General features: G+C 46.2%; 7 protein-coding genes across 7 annotated transcripts in view; 4 read left to right on the plus strand and 3 right to left on the minus strand.

Moving 5' to 3' along the window:
* Positions 1 to 863: 863 nt before the first annotated feature.
* Pmar_PMAR027772 (conserved hypothetical protein) lies at positions 864 to 1878 on the plus strand (the record flags this gene model as incomplete). The annotated part of the gene is made up of 7 exons (XM_002767664.1): positions 864 to 959; positions 1005 to 1070; positions 1117 to 1222; positions 1271 to 1362; positions 1411 to 1503; positions 1548 to 1665; positions 1721 to 1878. 7 exons carry the CDS (start codon positions 864 to 866, stop codon positions 1876 to 1878), a joined length of 729 nt encoding a protein of 242 aa, XP_002767710.1.
* An 88-nt stretch (positions 1879 to 1966) lies between these two features.
* On the plus strand, positions 1967 to 2886 carry Pmar_PMAR027773 (conserved hypothetical protein; the record flags this gene model as incomplete). Its single annotated transcript, XM_002767665.1, has 6 exons — positions 1967 to 2012; positions 2044 to 2117; positions 2175 to 2257; positions 2322 to 2410; positions 2574 to 2698; positions 2758 to 2886. 6 exons carry the CDS (start codon positions 1967 to 1969, stop codon positions 2884 to 2886), a joined length of 546 nt encoding a protein of 181 aa, XP_002767711.1.
* Positions 2887 to 3822: 936 nt separating this feature from the next.
* Positions 3823 to 4102, plus strand: Pmar_PMAR027774 (hypothetical protein; the record flags this gene model as incomplete). Its single annotated transcript, XM_002767666.1, has 2 exons — positions 3823 to 3948; positions 4007 to 4102. The coding sequence occupies 2 exons, from the start codon at positions 3823 to 3825 to the stop codon at positions 4100 to 4102; spliced, it is 222 nt and encodes a 73-aa protein (XP_002767712.1).
* A 551-nt stretch (positions 4103 to 4653) lies between these two features.
* On the plus strand, positions 4654 to 6670 carry Pmar_PMAR027775 (conserved hypothetical protein; the record flags this gene model as incomplete). Its single annotated transcript, XM_002767667.1, has 11 exons — positions 4654 to 4809; positions 4857 to 4928; positions 4990 to 5092; positions 5147 to 5238; positions 5288 to 5380; positions 5437 to 5751; positions 5811 to 5910; positions 5957 to 6158; positions 6204 to 6292; positions 6336 to 6460; positions 6506 to 6670. 11 exons carry the CDS (start codon positions 4654 to 4656, stop codon positions 6668 to 6670), a joined length of 1512 nt encoding a protein of 503 aa, XP_002767713.1.
* Positions 6671 to 12309: 5639 nt separating this feature from the next.
* Positions 12310 to 15021, minus strand: Pmar_PMAR027776 (hypothetical protein; the record flags this gene model as incomplete). Its single annotated transcript, XM_002767668.1, has 4 exons — positions 12310 to 12379; positions 13824 to 13936; positions 14777 to 14825; positions 14954 to 15021. 4 exons carry the CDS (start codon positions 15019 to 15021, stop codon positions 12310 to 12312), a joined length of 300 nt encoding a protein of 99 aa, XP_002767714.1.
* A 2076-nt stretch (positions 15022 to 17097) lies between these two features.
* Pmar_PMAR027777 (hypothetical protein) lies at positions 17098 to 17684 on the minus strand (the record flags this gene model as incomplete). Its single annotated transcript, XM_002767669.1, has 3 exons — positions 17098 to 17249; positions 17294 to 17426; positions 17670 to 17684. 3 exons carry the CDS (start codon positions 17682 to 17684, stop codon positions 17098 to 17100), a joined length of 300 nt encoding a protein of 99 aa, XP_002767715.1.
* Positions 17685 to 17900: 216 nt separating this feature from the next.
* The window catches only part of Pmar_PMAR027778 (2,3-bisphosphoglycerate-independent phosphoglycerate mutase, putative), a gene marked incomplete at both ends in the record, with an annotated part of 1264 nt that continues 1212 nt past the window's right edge, over positions 17901 to 17952 (minus strand). The window contains one exon of the mRNA XM_002767670.1: positions 17901 to 17952. This exon is cut by the window's right edge and continues 4 nt beyond it. Coding sequence (XP_002767716.1) covers positions 17901 to 17952 — 52 coding nt within the window.

Below are 17952 nucleotides of genomic sequence, written 5' to 3' on the forward strand. Positions count from 1 at the left end.
TAACCGTGGTTTATCGCGACCCTCACGGTCAGCCGATGCGAAGTTCATTTTGTTCAGGTTTTGTCTGACTTGAATGGTCCAGTTCCTGTTCTTGGTGAAGGCGGGTATGATGTAGAGGACTTGGTTGCGCCCACTGCGTCGGGAACTAAACTCCAGGCAAGCCTCTCGCATATGGGCCCATTCTCTACCTTCTGTCAGGTCCTGGCGTGGATACTAGGGCAATGGAGAGGTGGTCGTATCATAAGAAGAGCTTTGCTGAATAGCAATCACGTGAGCATCCTGCGCTGTCGTTTGGATTGTACGATGCCGATTTGCCTTCCAGCCTGAAACATTACGACAGCTTGCCTTGCAAGTGGACATGAGAATACCATCTTTGGGGATGCCCATTCAGAGACTCGGTAGGTCACCGAACATTTTCTATGATTGATCTGGTTAGAGAGCGACAGTTTTTGCTCTTCAGACGATGATGATTTCAATAATGCACGGAGATATGCTGAAGAAGAGCATTCTCAACTTTCGGAGGTAAAATGAGATTGACTTTTCACCGACATATTGCTGGACCGTCGTAGTTGGATAAAATAAAGCGTACCCCTCTGCCTGTTTTTGTACGCATTGTTATGATGTCTAGAATCCAACACAGTACCTCAGCCAGCTGGACAGCAGTAAGTATCTGTATAATACCATTGAGGATTACCACCGGGCTTATCTCTCTGGTCGAACTCCGACACAAGTTATCACGGTGAGCTCGGAGGCTTATCGCCACGCTCTATCGGACTACATCCTTTCAGCGTGTATTATCGGCAGTAGCCGAGTTGAATCCAACCATCAAGGCCATCCAAGATCTTCTTCCTGAGTCAGAAATAATGGCGATGGCTAAGGCGAGTGATAAAAGATACGCTGAGGGGAAGCCCCTGTCTATGCTCGATGGTGTCCCCTTTGCTGTGAAGGACGAGTTAACTGTAAGCTCTGGGTTGAGACTCTCCAAGCCGAACAAGGCTGCTTAGGTAAAAGGACTTCCGAATATGTTCGGCACTGATCCCAATAATCGTTTGCCTGGCGCAGCCAAGGCGGTAAGTTCCTGAATTGTTGGTTTCCGATACTCCAATCATCACATAGGAGAAGAAAAGCGATCCCGTGGTGCAAGCCCTTCTAGATGCTGGAGCCATCCTCCTGGGTACAACAACGATGCATGAGTACGGTGTGTCTCCACTAGGCTACAACAGTAGGGAATCTTCCACTACCGCCCCTTGGTGCGGTACTGTTATTGTAGGCTGGTATCAAGGCCCTTTGAATGCTTTCAATACCTCCTACTTCACAGGAGGTAGTTCTAGTGGAAGCGCCACGGCTGTTGCTGCTGGCCTGGTGAGCCCTTATGCGTCTCAGGTCCAACTGTTCACTATCTATGCACAGGTACCGTTCGCCATTGGGTTTGATGGAGGTGGATCGATACGCATACCTTCCTCATGGTCCGGTGTTGTCGGCCTGGCGCCCACCTTTGGTCGAGTGAGCCGTCTTAGAGTGACATAGCCCTGCACGCAAGCTCACAGGTCAACTTCGAAACGACTGATACTCCTTTCTTTTCTGTCATTCATTGTGGCCCAATCGCAGCGACCGTCGCGGATGCAGCTCATGTCCTACGAGTAATTGGCAACACTAAGCATGAAGGTAACAACAGTAGCTAGGTTGAGGTGTCGCCCGAGTATTTGTGGTTTCTCTTCAGTGCCCCATATCTACGATCGTCTATACGGTCCCGATGGGCGTCCTGCAGTCCATCTGCATGCATTGACCAGCCCAGAGACTAACCACAAGCCTACTGTTGGGATCTTTCAGGATTGGGTTCGCCACAGTGATCCGGGAGTCTACAGTGTAGGTTGTTGATTGTGTGCTTGAGAAGATCAGCGATGCTGTGAGACAGGCATTTTGAAAAATACTACATGCGCTGGATTGGAACATACACAACTTCACAATGCCCAACATGGGCGCTCAGGCCTTTCACACGGTGAGTCACGAGAGTGCGTGAGTGATCATTTCGATTTCATTCAGCTCTTACAATAAGTGCCGAATTCGCCAAGGTCCTTGATTATGAAATCATCCCTCGATTGGAACCAGGCACTCAGGTGAGATAAATTCTCTCACGCCGCAGAATATCGTTAAATCGCTGGATTTTTCCTCAGATTCAACTCGGTATCGGAAGAGATATCACAGCACTTGAAAGGCTCGCAATGGAGCGACTGAAGGGCTGGTCAATGGAGCAATGGTCAGTGGAGAAAGAGCAGAGTCTGCTCAGCAGACCTCGTCTTGAACGGACTCGCATTTCTTAGGACTGCCGTGTTCGAGAAGGCGGACGCTATAGTCACACCAACGTTGCCTCTCACATCAATCCCAATACCAGAAGACGCCAAAGCGCACGGTGAGAATCGATTCTACGTACGCCTATTCGATTCTGTCATCGCATGGATCTCGAGCTTTCTTGATGAGATGGGGGTATTTGAAACCTTAGTAAGATTGCAAATCAAGCGATAAGCGATGAATTCATTTCTTCTCATCCTTTAGTTCATGGATATTACTATCAGGCATCTCCGATTCCCCACTCTTCGTTCGAATGATGCGCTATATCTGGCCCACGAACTTCCTCGGGTTTCCCTCTGTCACAGTCCCAATAGGCTACGATGCTCAAGGGATGCCGATCGGCTTGCTGGTGAGCTCTCACTCTATGTGGGACACTTTGATGCTGGGAGTTTAATGCTACTTGCTCAGGTGATGTGCCCGCAGTGGAAGGATGATAAGTGTCTGGCCTTGGCCGAGCAAGTGGAGAAGATCATTGCTGATGAGCGAAGAAGGCCTCATGAGAACTGGATAGACATTCTGAGTTCGATTGAGAAATAGACTTGGCTGTTTTCGAGACATGGACATTAACGTTTGTTGGGAACCGAACCAGTCTGCTGGCCGGTTTGATGATTTTTCTACAAACATATTCGACTAGTTGCCCCGTTTCAAGAACTCTGTTATCGTGTTGTTCGAAATAGTGCTGCGAGAAGATCATATATCCGAGTAGGGGGTGTCCAGGCATCGACGCCTGTTTCCCGGGGCGAGAACGTATAAGAGGCCAGTACAACACGCGCGAGTAGAGAATCATCCTATCAATCTCAAATATTATGCACTGAATCGATAGCGAGATGGGCACTTCCCAACATTAGCATAGCGCCGTCATAGTTCACAATTCGAGCCATACACTGGAACCTCAACAATATGCCAAGTATTCGCCAATGCATCAACAAGGTCATTGTTTGTGTAGTAATGCTTTTGGGGACTCTCAGCGAGCTTATGAAGTATTCGTCATCACCAGCACGATATTCTATTCCGTGCGAGGAAAAGCTCTCCTCGCAATCGCCCTTGCATGGTGTCTCTTGACGAGCGAGTCTGAGGTATTTCGAGCGCTTGAAAATTCCACAATCAGCCAGATACGTATTTGTCTCATATCCCGCCGTCATATCTCACATGCGCATCTACATCGCATTGCTACTCTTACTAGCGGATGTTTCAGAGGCCGTCGCCCCTGTTTTCAAAGCCGCGAGTTCCGTAAGAAGGTGAATCTATCTGCGGCTGGTCATAACTGAGAAAATACCTAGCTCGCATAAAATGTTGATTCGGCGCTTTGAGATGAAGCATATCGTCCTTCTCTGTTCCAGGTTCGTCAAGCTAGATCCAAGGGCAATCCGGTGGGTTGCCGTTCAGAACTCAATAGTGAGAGAAGCGTAGACGTTCTTGTATCCTCAGGGGAGGGGCTCAAGATTCAGCAGAAGTGTACGTAGCGTGAGAAAGATGTTTACCAGATCGAGGAGACCAGAGGAGACCACAGCACAGACGACAGATGCTCAGAAGCAGTCTTTCGAGAACTATGACCTGGAAGCTATGCCACTAGTGCCGATGACAGGTCGCCCTCTGAAGGTAAGGACTTCCCATTCCCAGAGCACCATAGTTTTGCTTGCTGTAAATGTCCTTTCAGATCGCTGGATCCATGGTCACGGGAGATAACATATTTAAACGAAATGTCCGGAAGATAGTATCCGGGAAGACTTTCAAAGATATTGGAGTGAGTTAATCAAGATTCATTAATCAACCCGGCCGTGCCCGGACAAATTTATTTTCTCGCTTTCTCGCTTCTTAATATCACTGATATGCTCCCTCATCATAGTGATCATTGGCAAGGTTCCCGACCTCAAAACCTTCACAAAAAACATCGGAGTTGAGAGGATGAAATGGCCAATTTATAAACTCCGTGAGTCCAAGAAGATGCCAATGAATTACTCATCCAACTCTTACGATCATCCGTCGAGCTCGCGCGTGTGTAATACTAGACGCCTGTTCATATCCTGTAGCCTTCAGGGGAGGGGGCCAGTCATCCCGAAGAAGAAGGGTCCAATCCCAGTCAGGTAGCGAGCTCATACCCATTCCGGTGTGTTGAGACTACACTCATCTGACTCAGGGTCCAATACTTGACGAAAGGCCCAGCAAACCTTATCATTCAATCGAGGAGTATCACGTGGCGTACAAAGAAGGTAGATTGTGCCCAGTCAAGGTGGCCCAAGTGAGCTCTCAAGTGCTTTCTCCCCAAACCTGCATGACCCCTTGGTGCAGAATGTTTGGAATTCGATGGAAGCCCTGGATGAGCACTTTCACTTCATGGCGGGGAAATTCAATTGGATGGAAATCAAGACGGCGGCTCAAGCGAGCAAAGAACGCTTCGATAAGGGCGAGCCGCTGTCAAAGTTGGATGGCATCCCTTTCATCGTGAAGGATGAAATGAGTGTAGGCGGTGGGGACTGCGACAGCAGGATGCAATGCTCTTTATCCAGGTCAAAGGCTTACTGGAACTCGTGGGGACGAATCCTAGAGATCCCAAGAACCCTCGCCTCAACAAATACGCCGTAAGCTACCATTATGGAAAGCCACAATATCGTACGTTATCACGCTCTGTCGTGATGGTAGACCAAAAACGACCCTGTTGTTCAAGCTCTACTCGACGCTGGTGCCATACTCTTCGGTACGAGCGTCATGCATGAATATGGAATCAGCCCTGTCGGATACAATGGTGAGAGTTCTTCAAGCTGATGGATCCCCTCCCAAATGATGCGTCATCATTCAGTCTGGCATCACGGACCTCTGAATGCCTTCGACCGTAGTCGTTACACTGGAGGGAGTTCCAGCGGCAGTGCCACCGGGGTGGCTCTTGGGATCGTGAGCTAGTGCTGATGATTGAGCGCGAGGAAATGTCGTAGCATGGCAGTTCCCGTTCGCCATCGGATTCGACGGAGGCGGATCAGTACGTATACCGGCTTCGTGGTCTGGTGTTGTCGGAGCTATTCCCACGTTCGGCACAGTAAGTTGGTAATTAATTGGAATCCACGTGGGAGCTGGTGTCGTGTTGTTCTTTAGGTCAGATATGAAAACGCTGAGACCGAAATATTCACGACGCTCCACTGTGGCCCTATAACCACCAGTGTTGCTGACGCGGCTATTGTATTGAGCGTCATGGCCAATACTAAGCACGATGGTGAGCTCAAAAAACTTACAGGGAATCGGACAGACATTGTCCTTCCAGGAGAGCACTCCTTCGATAGAATATACCATGAAAAATTCGGTTCCCCGATGCCGAAGATTGACTTCTGTCCACTGTATACAGAAGACCCCGCCTTCACAGTTGGATACGACACCGCCTGGGTAGAAGATAGCGATCCAGAAATCAAAGCGGTGAGTACATGGCCGCTATCGCGTCGTGGTCGACCTCACATGAAACTTTACATTCATAGATGTTCTATGAAGTTCGTGATTGGATTAATCAGCAGGAGGGTTGGGCAATCCAGGACGACTTCGTCATGACTCATTGGAAACACCAAACCTTGGCTCATAGTAAGTGTCTCGGCCGATAAAAGGACTCAATCTGTGCCTTCCGCAGCTCTGACCATCGCCTCCGAATTCCATCAAGCCCATAAAGATGACAAACTGAGTATTCTCGAGCCGAATACCAAGGTGCCCGGTCAGACTCCGTTTTGTACTCCAGCCGTATTCCCACAGATTTCCCTCGCTCTAGGAAGCAACATCGATGATTCGATTACTGATGCGGCTGAACGCATGAAAAGATGGGCTTCTGAGCAATGGTACGTAACTTAATACTCGTTTTGAGATTTCACCCTTCTATTCAGGATGGAGCAATTCGAGAAGATGGATGTCGTGATGACACCGGCCATGGCACTCCCAGCACAACCTATCAAGGCAGGGGTTGATGCTCATGGTAGGATGCGGAAATGGGCCTCTTCTACGATGGCTGATGTCAGGACTTTTCGATGCTACTCTGATATCGAAGATGCTCAAATATATATGGCCTTCGAATCTTATGGGTTTCCCCTCCCTCACTGTGACAATCAAAAACAACAAGGATGAGCTCCCCATCGGCATACAGGTGGGCTTCGAATATTGAGGAATTGAGAGATACTCCGTAATGCAGGTGATTTGCCGTCCATTTGAAGAGGGCAAGTGCTTCGCGATCGCCAAGAAAATCGAGGAGCATTTTACCAGCCAGAGAAAGCACCCAGAACAGTGGGGTGCGGATGAAGGAAAGAGGCCAAGATGGGGTTGGGTGGACATCTTCGATGGTATCGAGGGGAAATAAGATTACGAACTCATTTTGGATCGTCCTACTGCGTCTACATGATGTTGTTGTACCGCATGTTACGTGTTAATGTGAGAATGTTCATTTGAAATTCGGTAGCGTTCAAAGTGACTGAATATTTTCATAGTAGTTGATCAGAATAACATTCCTATGAAGGACGCAACATATCTCGTATTCTACAATCAATATTTCTGAAGCATAAACTGACGAGATAGTCCCACCGTGCAGGGATAGGCAATTTTTCATCCACAGAGGGTCTCAACGACTCCCAATGTGAGGACGCCCCACCATAAGCAACTGATGTGGATAGTGCTTACCATGACTATGATGGGGATAAACAGTGAGCTCATTACTACGACGGAGGCGATACCAGGTCCCTGATCGAGAAACAGACACCTCGACCACATGGTTTCCTCTTACACGCCACAGTATGGAAATACTCGTCAAAGCCATGACGTTATCGAGTGCCGAGTGCAAGTCCATGGTGATGCTGATGGCCTCGTCAGGAGCATACCACATGTGAGCAACGTAACACAGTATCGACTGGTAGCTCACGAGAACTGACAGATTTCACAGGTGTTCACGACGGGTCGATCGAGAAATCTTGAATCAGCGTTAGAATATATGTAATCGCTTTCCTCAGCTGAGCTCAGGAGTTGCCTCTTAAGTTTGGGATTTTGTATACAAATCCGATTAGAAGTGCACATAACAAGAAAACTCCTCAGAAACTCCTTCATATTGTCATCGAAGTTGACCAGGTGCATATTTTCGCACAATACTCAAATTTAACGAGTATTTTTCTGATTCATGATGATACTATTTACCTGAGCTGATAGCCCAATCTGTGTTCCCAGCATACATATGACAAAATGCACTAAGTAGAATGGCTAGAGGAGGTGCTACGGGCGTAGACAATGCCAATAGAAGCAGCAAACGCCTTGAAACGACACGAGTCTTCTTGGATAGAGCAGAGCTCAGACTGACGCCTGCTGCGGCTGATACGACGAGTAGCAATAACTCTGGCACGACCTGAAATTGACATCGAATTGAAGTGCATGGTTGAACTCGCTCAGGGAATCATCCGGGAACCTATAATGTTCATTTTGAATTCTCCAAGTTCTTCAATCAGTTTCTCGTGTAAATGTCATCACATTAGAAACATCATTCTCCCCATTGTTATCAAGCCTTGAGGGGAGTTAGCCCTGAACTCACCTGCCATGGTTCACGACACGAGTAAACAATCCTGAGCATCAAAACTAGCATTGCTAGGAGTAGTCCTGAGCGACTACGATGGAACCTCAACGCGACCAGGAAGATTGCGATCGCCGAACCTGACGGAACGGTTCACGAGACTGCGAGTGATAGAAACACTCACTGGTGTGGCCACGCACTGTGGTCACTACAACCTGTTGCCAGTCTACGCTGAATGGTAAGCGAATCGGGCTAGAGTAAACGTCATCATCTGGGGTACGTACGACCAACAGATCGTCGTTAATATGCGGGTAATCATCACCACTAGGGATGACCACCAGGCCTCGGACCTCGCGGATCTTCAAGGGAAAAGGACTCTGCCTTAGCGAGCAGATTACCTCATCCACGACAATGAGTTCGCCACTCAAGACACCAGAATTCACCCGTTTCCTGCGTGCATTGCTCACTATCACGAGAAGAGTAGAATCAGAGTCAATGTGGACGATTAGTTTGCCGTTAGAAATGGCCACTTCTCCTCCATACTCTGATGGGCTCGCCATGCACAGAGTAACCCTCTGGGGGTGTGCTATATAATCACAAGGAACAGAGACCGAGTCGCCTTGTACACCCCCGATATAGACGCTCAGCTGAGGCACTATCAGATCTGCCGTACTGAAGTCATCCCCAGCACTGCCTGCTTCTATCTCATCCACAGGTAGCTGCGTTTTCGGAACAACACAAACAACGGTGAGTTGCCAGTAGTCGTGGACTCCCTCCACACGGAATGTGCTCACCCCAGGTCCAACTCGTTTGATCTGATTGACATCGATTAACGTAGCTTCTGCGCCAACTCGGATGAGATCAGCCTCCGCGTGCACTCGCTGTCCTAACCCCTCAGTGAGCAGTCTGCGGGCATCGATCACATTGGATGAGGAGTGTTCACGATCCTCCAAAACAAGTGGCAAAACTTGCTCTTTAAACATACTCAGGAAAGGCCTCGAAAATAATACATTTATATGAGTGTAACTTTCATACACGTTTCGCACTCGGCTCAGCTCGAGAGTCCCGGGCTCAGTGAAAACCGTCGGAACTATGTTATCACGTAGGCCACTAGAAAATGATAGCCTCCGACGATTGACACCAGTATTGGTCCCCTCTCCATAGCTGGCCATAGCGGGGTGTATGAAAATCGGATGGCTCCAAGACCATGGAACGTTGATATGTACACTAATATCATCACTTCCGAGAGCGGCAAGGGCGAAATCGCCGACGATACCTCCCATGGAGTGAGCTACCACTACAACACGCCGATGACGTTTCTTCAGCGTCACCAGAACAAACACGACATAGTCAGCTTGGGCCTGTATCTCACAGGCGCTACACGCAGCGAGAGAGGCCGGTGCGAAGTCAACTGTGTACCAAACAGTTCGATTAGTAGTGCTCCATTCAGCCAGGTTGAGGCCTTGGCGATAGCTCCCCTGAGGTAGGGTCCATGCAATACAATGGTGTTACACCCTAGTGATATAAGACACTAGTGGAAAATATTTTACCACGAATATCGCTATTTTCACAGAGTTTCACGCCACTTCACGTAAACGTGATATGAAAAACGCGTGAAACATGTGAAATGCTGCAAGTGTTTCACGTGAAATGAAGTAATCTGCCCGGTGTAATTCACGAGGTATATTCAACTCACTTCATATCACCGCGAATATCGTCTTTTCACATGGAGTATTACGCCATTTCACATAAAACGGGTCGTGAAACTCTAATGTGAACTAAACCGTTATGCAAAGTAACATGTTCAACGACTTCAAATTTTGAGTAAAATCAACATGATAACAATGTGAACCGATTAACGCCACCTCAGAAGTATTCCGTAGTCTACACACATCCTCGCAAATCGAATAAAACCATCTCGAAAATCTACATATGCATAGCTGTTTGGTCCACACCAGTACGGAGCTTACAAGATGGCCATGCACAAATAAGAACGCGGTCTGATCTGCTCGGCCGTACCCCGGTTCATAACGGCGGAACGATAGACGATATGTGCGGTGATTCCCTCGACTCAGCGTTGTGATCTCGGACGTGTATGCTGCTGTTCTCACCTGATCAAGTTGCTGTAGAGTAGGTTCAAAGGTAATGCGCATCGTGGAACACTTCGCTCCGCTGTGCTCGAGACTAGACGATTCCAACATGAAATAAACATAGTTTTTCTGGCGATTTCAGCTGAGATCTTCCAGGCTCGTATCCTCATTTTGTGTTATATCTTAGCTAAGACATAGCACAAGCTGCGCTAGTCGTTGATGATATAAGAGGTTTTATAAGATTGGATTCCACTTATATCTTACGAGGTGGTTCATCAATACTCACGACAGGGTGCACTTCAGCTTATGTTGCTGCTCAAACCAGTGTTGTCATTTCTGGTCCTGATTGCTTCCACGAAGGCAACAAAGAAAAAAGTAAGTGTGGTGATCTCAGCTAAGATCTTCTAGGTTCGCATCCTCGTTTTGTGTTATTTCACTTCCATTCATATCTTAGCTAAGACATAGCACAAGCTGCGCTAGTCGTTGATGATATAAGAGGTTTTATAAGATTGGATTCCACTTATATCTTACGAGCTTGGTTCATCAATACTCACGACAGTTTTGATACACCTTTCTCACGTGTTGAGTCTGGCATAACAAATGCGTCAAAGTGTGTCTTATGTTCGCTGTGTGCTTACGTACACATCTTTACTAAGTTGACCACGATAGCAAGAATAAGCTGCGACTATTAAGTTGGGAAAATATGTACATGATCAATTTCGGTGACAATATGAAATCTCTGGGGGGGAAATTCTCATTGGTACCTGTACACTTCTACCATAAATCGACTACTACAACTAGCTTTGGAAAGTACTCCCAAGCTCAGCTCAGGAAAACGCACATATATTTCTCCAACCCTACCAAGTTCTTCGTTTTATCAGAGTACCATGGCCCCCATCCCAAGTAGAGCAGGAAGGCCCAGCAGATAACGGGTAGAAGTGTTGATGAAAAAAGCCACATTAGGAGGAGGCGATCACTGAAATCGGAGGAAACGTGAGAACTCGACTACTGTTGTGATCCTAGGGATTGTAAGATGCTGCTGCATCATTGTCGCCGTCCCATTCCCCCGTAGCGCACAATATGTCTCTCTGAGCTGAGCCTATGATGAAGATAGTCCTCGACGGCTAAGTATAATCCGGCCTGTTAAGGCATTGTCCTGCAATTATATTCAGTGTAGTGTTATCTCAATGGGCAAAACACCAACAGGATGGTGAACTCCATATAACAATGATGGAGTTGATAAAGAGATTTAATAATCATGAAAATATCTACCTTAGCTTATCACAATCTAAGTGAACACCATATCTTGGAGCGATCGCACAAAATGAGACATAACACTACGTATGCTCACAAACGACCATTCGCCACCACGACACATGCTCTACTACTATATGTGTTTGGTTCCTTACTCAACTACCATCACTAACACTGCAGTGATACAGTGACGGTATCGCATATTTTCTGTGCAACAGCTGAGCTCGGGCGTTTCCAAAGCTACCTTATGAAAATTCATACACGACTCAGGGTAGAGGAGTACGAGAAGCAACAGCCCCAAATTTTGTCATTGATATCAACACCCCTAGTTGACCATGTGAATAAGGCGTATCCATCATGAGAACTCAGCACTACTATCACAATACTTACACACTCAACTCGAGGAGGAGTTGTACCAAGGAGAGTATGGCATTCATACGTGTTTGCTTGTTACTTTGACGGCCGACACATACTCCGGGACCTCCATCTACGGATGCTGACCTCCAGCAGCAACAACGTCATCACTACTACTAATACCACCACCAGCGCCAGTCCGAAATGGGCACTTCTTGGCAGAGACAACGGCGCTCCGACTGGTAGGAGCACGGGAGACCATCGGGATAAAAAACATCGACAAAATTGAATATGGCTTTTCTGCAGTCAACTGTTTTGGAGAAACTGCGTTCCTGCACTAAGCCGTACACTAAGTATTGTTCTTAGTGCCGTTCCTACACTAAGTACAGTTTAAGCCAGCAGTAATTTCCTCGAAATTTTTCTATCGTAGTTGTCAACTACAATAAAGAAATTTCGAGGGAATGTTTAACATTTCCTCCAAATTCCTCGAAAACTGAAAAAAAACTGGAAAAAACTGGAAAAAAACTGGAAAAACAACTGGAAAAAAACTGGAAAAAAACTGCAAAAATTCGCTAACTGTCAACTACTGTAGTTGACAATGAGCAATTTTTCCACATTCTCATCGCGGAGCTTTGCAGCCTTTCGAACCACTAACGCAGATCCTTTCAAGAGTGCACGCATCACTTCATGCATATAACGCCAAGATGGCATCAGTCACTCTCATGAGTATGCAAAGCGGAGAGCAGGGCTTCATTGAACGTCATCCCCTCCCGGGCAAGTCTCCTCTTGATAAACGAAATGATGAGGGATAGACGCCCACCTGCAAAATAGTATCATCAGCGTCCTCCGAGTTTGATAACAATGGGGAAAATGAGGTTTCTAATGTGATGACATTTACATGGGAAACTGATTGAAGAATTTGGAAAATTGTAGATATTAATATGAATATGTTATTGGAGTTTCACCCGTTTTACAGCAAATGGCGTAAAACTCTGTGAAAAACGCGATCTCGTGAAAAATATTTTTCACTAGTGTTTTTCATATCACTAGGGTGGTGAAACTCCACCGAGGAAAAAGCATCCAGAATAGCATACATAACAAGATCCAACAAAAAAACTTTACGGGAAGTGGCGTCGTGATACTCTGTGAAAAACGCCATATTCGCGGTGGTATGCAGTTGTCGTGAAATGTATTTTTCACTAGTGTTTTTCATATCACTAGGGTGGTGAAACTCAAATATTTCATAATAATCATATTATATCTATCGCAATAAAATGGTATGCAAATTTGCAATGAGTTCCCCCCGGAGTATTATACATTCCCTCGCGATCTCACCACGAGGAAAGGTCTTTGTATGAGCGAACCATTGCAGTGCAGAAGTTACAATAAGAAGATCTCGGAGGGACGACAGGCATATTCCCAAACGTCGCGACTTGAATATTATGACCAACCCCAGTGCAGTGTCATCTGTCAAGTCTAGCTCTGAAAGGCAGTGTGAGAGGAAATATGCACATGTGTTGGTGATGACGACAATATGAAAATTCTGGGAGAAAATTTCGGAAAATTCTGGGAAAAATTCGGAGAATTCCTATTGATTTCTGTAAACTTTCCAGAATTACCTGGGAAACTTATCACGAAGATAGCAAACATATATTCCAACACTGACGATTAATATCGATCTTAATACGTACTGGAAATATGCACATGGTCAACTACATGTGTTGGTGATGATGACAATATGAAAATTCTGGAAAATTCTGGGGAACTTTCGGAAAATTCCTATTGGTTTCTGTAGACTTTCCAGAATTAGTTGGGAAAATTCTCGTGAAAATAGCAAACATATACTTTAACACTGACACACGGCTAGCAACAATGCACATGGTCAACTACACTTGTTGGTGATAATATGAAAATTGCGAGGAAATTTTCGGAATACTTCTACCCGAATTCATACGTAAATTCCTCATGAGGAAAGCGAACATATACTTCAAAACTGACGATTGGTATCGTTCTTAATACGTATTGGGAATATGCACATGGTGTTGGTTGGCAAAAAGAAAATTCTGGGGAAATTGAGCTGGGAAGAATGATCATACGTACTCCAACTATCCTCATATGTATGTAGGCAAGCCTCTATCTCCTCTACTAAGCCTCGACTAGAATGCCCCGGCAGCATCGCAGGCCCTCCTCCCCACCAGCTCAGTGACAATCCTCTGATCGTAAAACAATCAGACAAGTAGCACAACAACGCTATCGTTTCTCACTGAGGAGTTTTGATAATTCTCAATACACGAGAGACGCGACGACCATTCTTAGAATGGAATTTCGCCACCAGCACTCCCCTGGTTAGCGCCGCGAGAGCGATCTCTCTGACGTCCTGAGCAAAAAATCATTTTAAATTTTCCAAATTCTTCAATCAGTTTCCCATGTAAATGTCATCACATTAGAAACATCATTATCCCCATTGTTACCAAACCCTAGGGGAAATTAATTTCGCAACGCTAAAAGGGTCGTCTCTCATCCCGATTCGTGTGGGAGGAAAATATGCAAATGACCGACTACATGTGTCGGCGACGATATGAAAATTCTGGGGAAATTTTAGGGAAGATCTTCTTGGTTTCTGGAAGTGAACTTCTATGATTAGCTTTGGGAACTCCTGAGCTCAGGTGCTGAGGAAAGCGATTACATATATTCCTACTCCAACACTGTATAGGAAACTCCTGAGCTCAGGTGCTGAGGAAAGCGATTACATATATTCCTACTCCAACACTGTATAGGAAACTCCTGAGCTCAGGTGCTGAGGAAAGCGATTACATATATTCCTACTCCAACACTGTATAGGAAACTCCTGAGCTCAGGTGCTGAGGAAAGCGATTACATATATTCCTACTCCAACACTGTATAGGAAACTCCTGAGCTCAGGTGCCGAGGAAAGCGATTACATATATTCCTACTCCAACACTGTATAGGAAACTCCTGAGCTCAGGTGCTGAGGAAAGCGATTACATATATTCCTACTCCAACACTGTATAGGAAACTCCTGAGCTCAGGTGCTGAGGAAAGCGATTACATATATTCCTACTCCAACACTGTAGCAGCCTATGAATAACCTTCCACACGCTCAATTCTACCCTGGGATTGTTTCCACGACTGATGCTCATCCGACTGGCTCGTCTATTCCGAGGCGCATTCATGTCACCAACAGATAGAGATCTACTCCGTCGAGGCAGGGGAGGGCTGGCAAGTAGTCGTAGAGCTGAGCCCACCTGAAAATATGAGATGATATTGCGAATCTACACATATACTATACATGCAATTTCAATCAATTTCATAGATGAGTTTTTCAACGAGTTGCCCATCCACAACAACTATCCTATAAAATGCTAATTCATACAAACTGCCGCAACTTTTCTTACCACTCTCAGCGCTGGTCTCCTCAAGCCTGCCAGCATGAGCGTGCATCTAATGTACTCGTCATGAGGTCTATGCACAACACTGCGCTGTAGAGCTGCCCAAGCTGGGCGTATCCTCCTTAGTAACCCCAGACTGATAACCATGAATATCACCCTGGTTGCAGAGGTCCGACTACTCTTCGAAGACGCTGAGACGGATGGTCACGACTAGACAAAATCTCGTACTGTCTATTACTCCTTCCTATTCTGGTGATGACATGTCGCCACACTCTGCTGACAGCATGGCTCAAGATCCGAGTAAACTGTCGAGTGGCCCTCTGGTGGTCAACGCGGACTGACTTCCAGCCATCTAAACAAAGAAAAATACCCAGAAAATTTTGGAAAATAATTTTTATGATGAACGCGTATTGTCTTGCATCTATCTAACAGTGTGGGAGGAAAATACCCAAAAACGCGAAAATTGGTTTCCCTCCGGGAACAGCGTAGGTTCTTGTGATTCCCTTCCCTGATACTACCCAAGATGCGCGTCAGTAGACGCTTAGCATTCGAGTCCAGTCTCGATCGCGACAAGGCGGCCCACCCCAGCACAAGGGCCTTTCGAGAGTGCTCCAGCAGAACAGCCGATAGCATCTATTTATTCGAGATGACCAGACACATGAGTTGTGCATTACCGATGGGCGTGCTGGAGTAGTCTCGGCTGATGGAGCACACATCGCGATAACTCGGGCTACAGTCTCGTAAGATGCCTGCAAAAAATGCAAATATTCGCATAGTAAGTAATATTTTCAACGCCTTTTCAACGATTTTTTCGAATTGAAAATCTAGATATGCATAACTATTTCATCCACACCGTAGGTGCTACCCGAATAGCCACAGCCTGGTCCATAGGTCCAAACATGTGCTTTCTCAACCGAGTCCAGCTATACAGTAGCTCGCGACGAACCTACAAGGAAGTAATAGAAAACCAACTTTTCCGATGTTCTTACTAAATTCCCGAGCATTTGACAGAGCGCTCGAGCTGATCTGCGTCGCTGTGTGATGGTCAGTAACCACACTCTGAGAATATACTTCATCTCAGCAACTGGAACTTGACCGCTCTCTCTCCGACTCGATATCGCTGAAATCGAATAGTATAATACAGTACGTGTCAATTCAACATGCGAATGTGTGTTATTTTCCGAGATTAATGATAATCGATTCGAAAACTATATCTCATATATAATGCAATGAAAGTAACCGTTTGAGACTGTGATAGCGACTATCCTTTACCCTCCAAAATAACACACAAATTTGCATATCAAATTACCACATACAGTAGGCTAATACGAGATAATTCTCACGTGTGTTTCCCGTTGAAGATCCACACAAAGTGGACTTATCGTCTTCGCCTCGCCTGCTAGCCTCTCTCCAGTGTCTCAACACAGCCAACATGCTTTTCTGCTGGTCGCTACGAGCAGTGATCCTCTTCAACACTTCTACTAGACGATTCCCCCTACACTCCTGCATAAAAACAACTTCAAGTCCTTCGATCTCTACTTCCCTACAGTATACGGATGCGCCATACGAACGCAGTATGTCCGCGACCAACTCCTCAGAGAAGTCAAGCCCATGCGTAAACCAGGCTCGCAAATTGCTCGCCAAATGACATCCGCCAGTTCACCTGGGAGATCAACAAGTCATCTAATTCAACTCGAGTCGGTCCTTACTCACTAGCTGTGGATCTGGCAGTGATAAATTACGGAGTTCGCTTAGAACTATCTTCTTTTGGAGCTTCTGTGCTGCTGCATTCAGCTTGATGGCAAGGTACGCATATCTATTCCAAGCTCATGCATGTCTACTTCCTGCGTTGTACTACCCAGTGAAGCGTAAATTACGTTGCTCGATTCCTGACGTGGATATCATCGAGAATTTTATAATAACTTGAAAAAAGTCCCCAACGAATTGACGTAAAACCAAAGGCATTCAAACCACAGCCTGGAAGGCGATTCAGTCAAATAATCAGTCGTAGCACTGACAGCGGCTACTTGATACAGAGAGACACATAATAACCTCATACTGGTGACACGATACTGTTGAGGTGTCACCGTCCATCATCTTCACAGTGGAAATACAACATAATATTTTCTTAACCCGTGAACTCGATCAATGATTTCCGATAATGTGGGGGCTGTTCGTAACCAAGAAGATTGCAAAGAGATGCCGCGACGTTGGTAAGGCCGGCGAAAGGTTCTTCGATGTCGGGATCCTGCGTGGCGTTGATGACATATCTGCCGTTACCTGAGCTCGAGACATAGTAAAACCTCGACAGTGGCACAACGTACAGTTGGGATCAACGATGAGGAACGGCACCGCGTTAAGGGTGTGACTGGTCTTGATATTGCCCTTCTTGTCCTTCATCTCCTCACAGTTACCATGATCGGCTGTGATCACAACAATACCGTTACGAGCGGTAACCTGTTAGGAATCAATGATCGAGCCCTTCGGCTTTGAGGTTCCAGCGCTATATTCTCATAATTTCAAGTTAGTTGAGCCACTGGGAAGAAGACTGATATGGAGATTGAAGTATTATTCTTCACAGACAATACCAACCTTTTTCCGAATGCTGTTATTGTTTCATGGACCGGTTACTAACACTGTAGGCTGACCGAAAGAAAGGGTTCACCCCTCGAAATTTCTCAGCGCATGTGGATATCAGACCAACTCAGATAACATTTTGAAGGTTTCGACGAGCTCTCTCCAATGGTAATTGAATCAATTCCAGACTCGCCAGACTCGGCAAGCTATGACGATATGAAGGCGGCCATGTGAAGGGGGAAGTGATGGCAGATTTTATTTCTGGAGTGGTTCCGTCTATTGATGGTCTACAAACTTTCTGGACCGTTAGCAGAGCTATGGCATAGGCGCCCCAATCAGGTATGGAACCGTTCATCATTTGGCTTTGGAACGGTACGCCTGATTGGGGCACCTATGCCATAGGGCG

The sequence above is a fragment of the Perkinsus marinus genome (assembly GCF_000006405.1).
Source record: "Perkinsus marinus ATCC 50983 genomic scaffold scf_1104296970268, whole genome shotgun sequence".
NCBI lineage: Eukaryota > Perkinsozoa > Perkinsida > Perkinsidae > Perkinsus > Perkinsus marinus.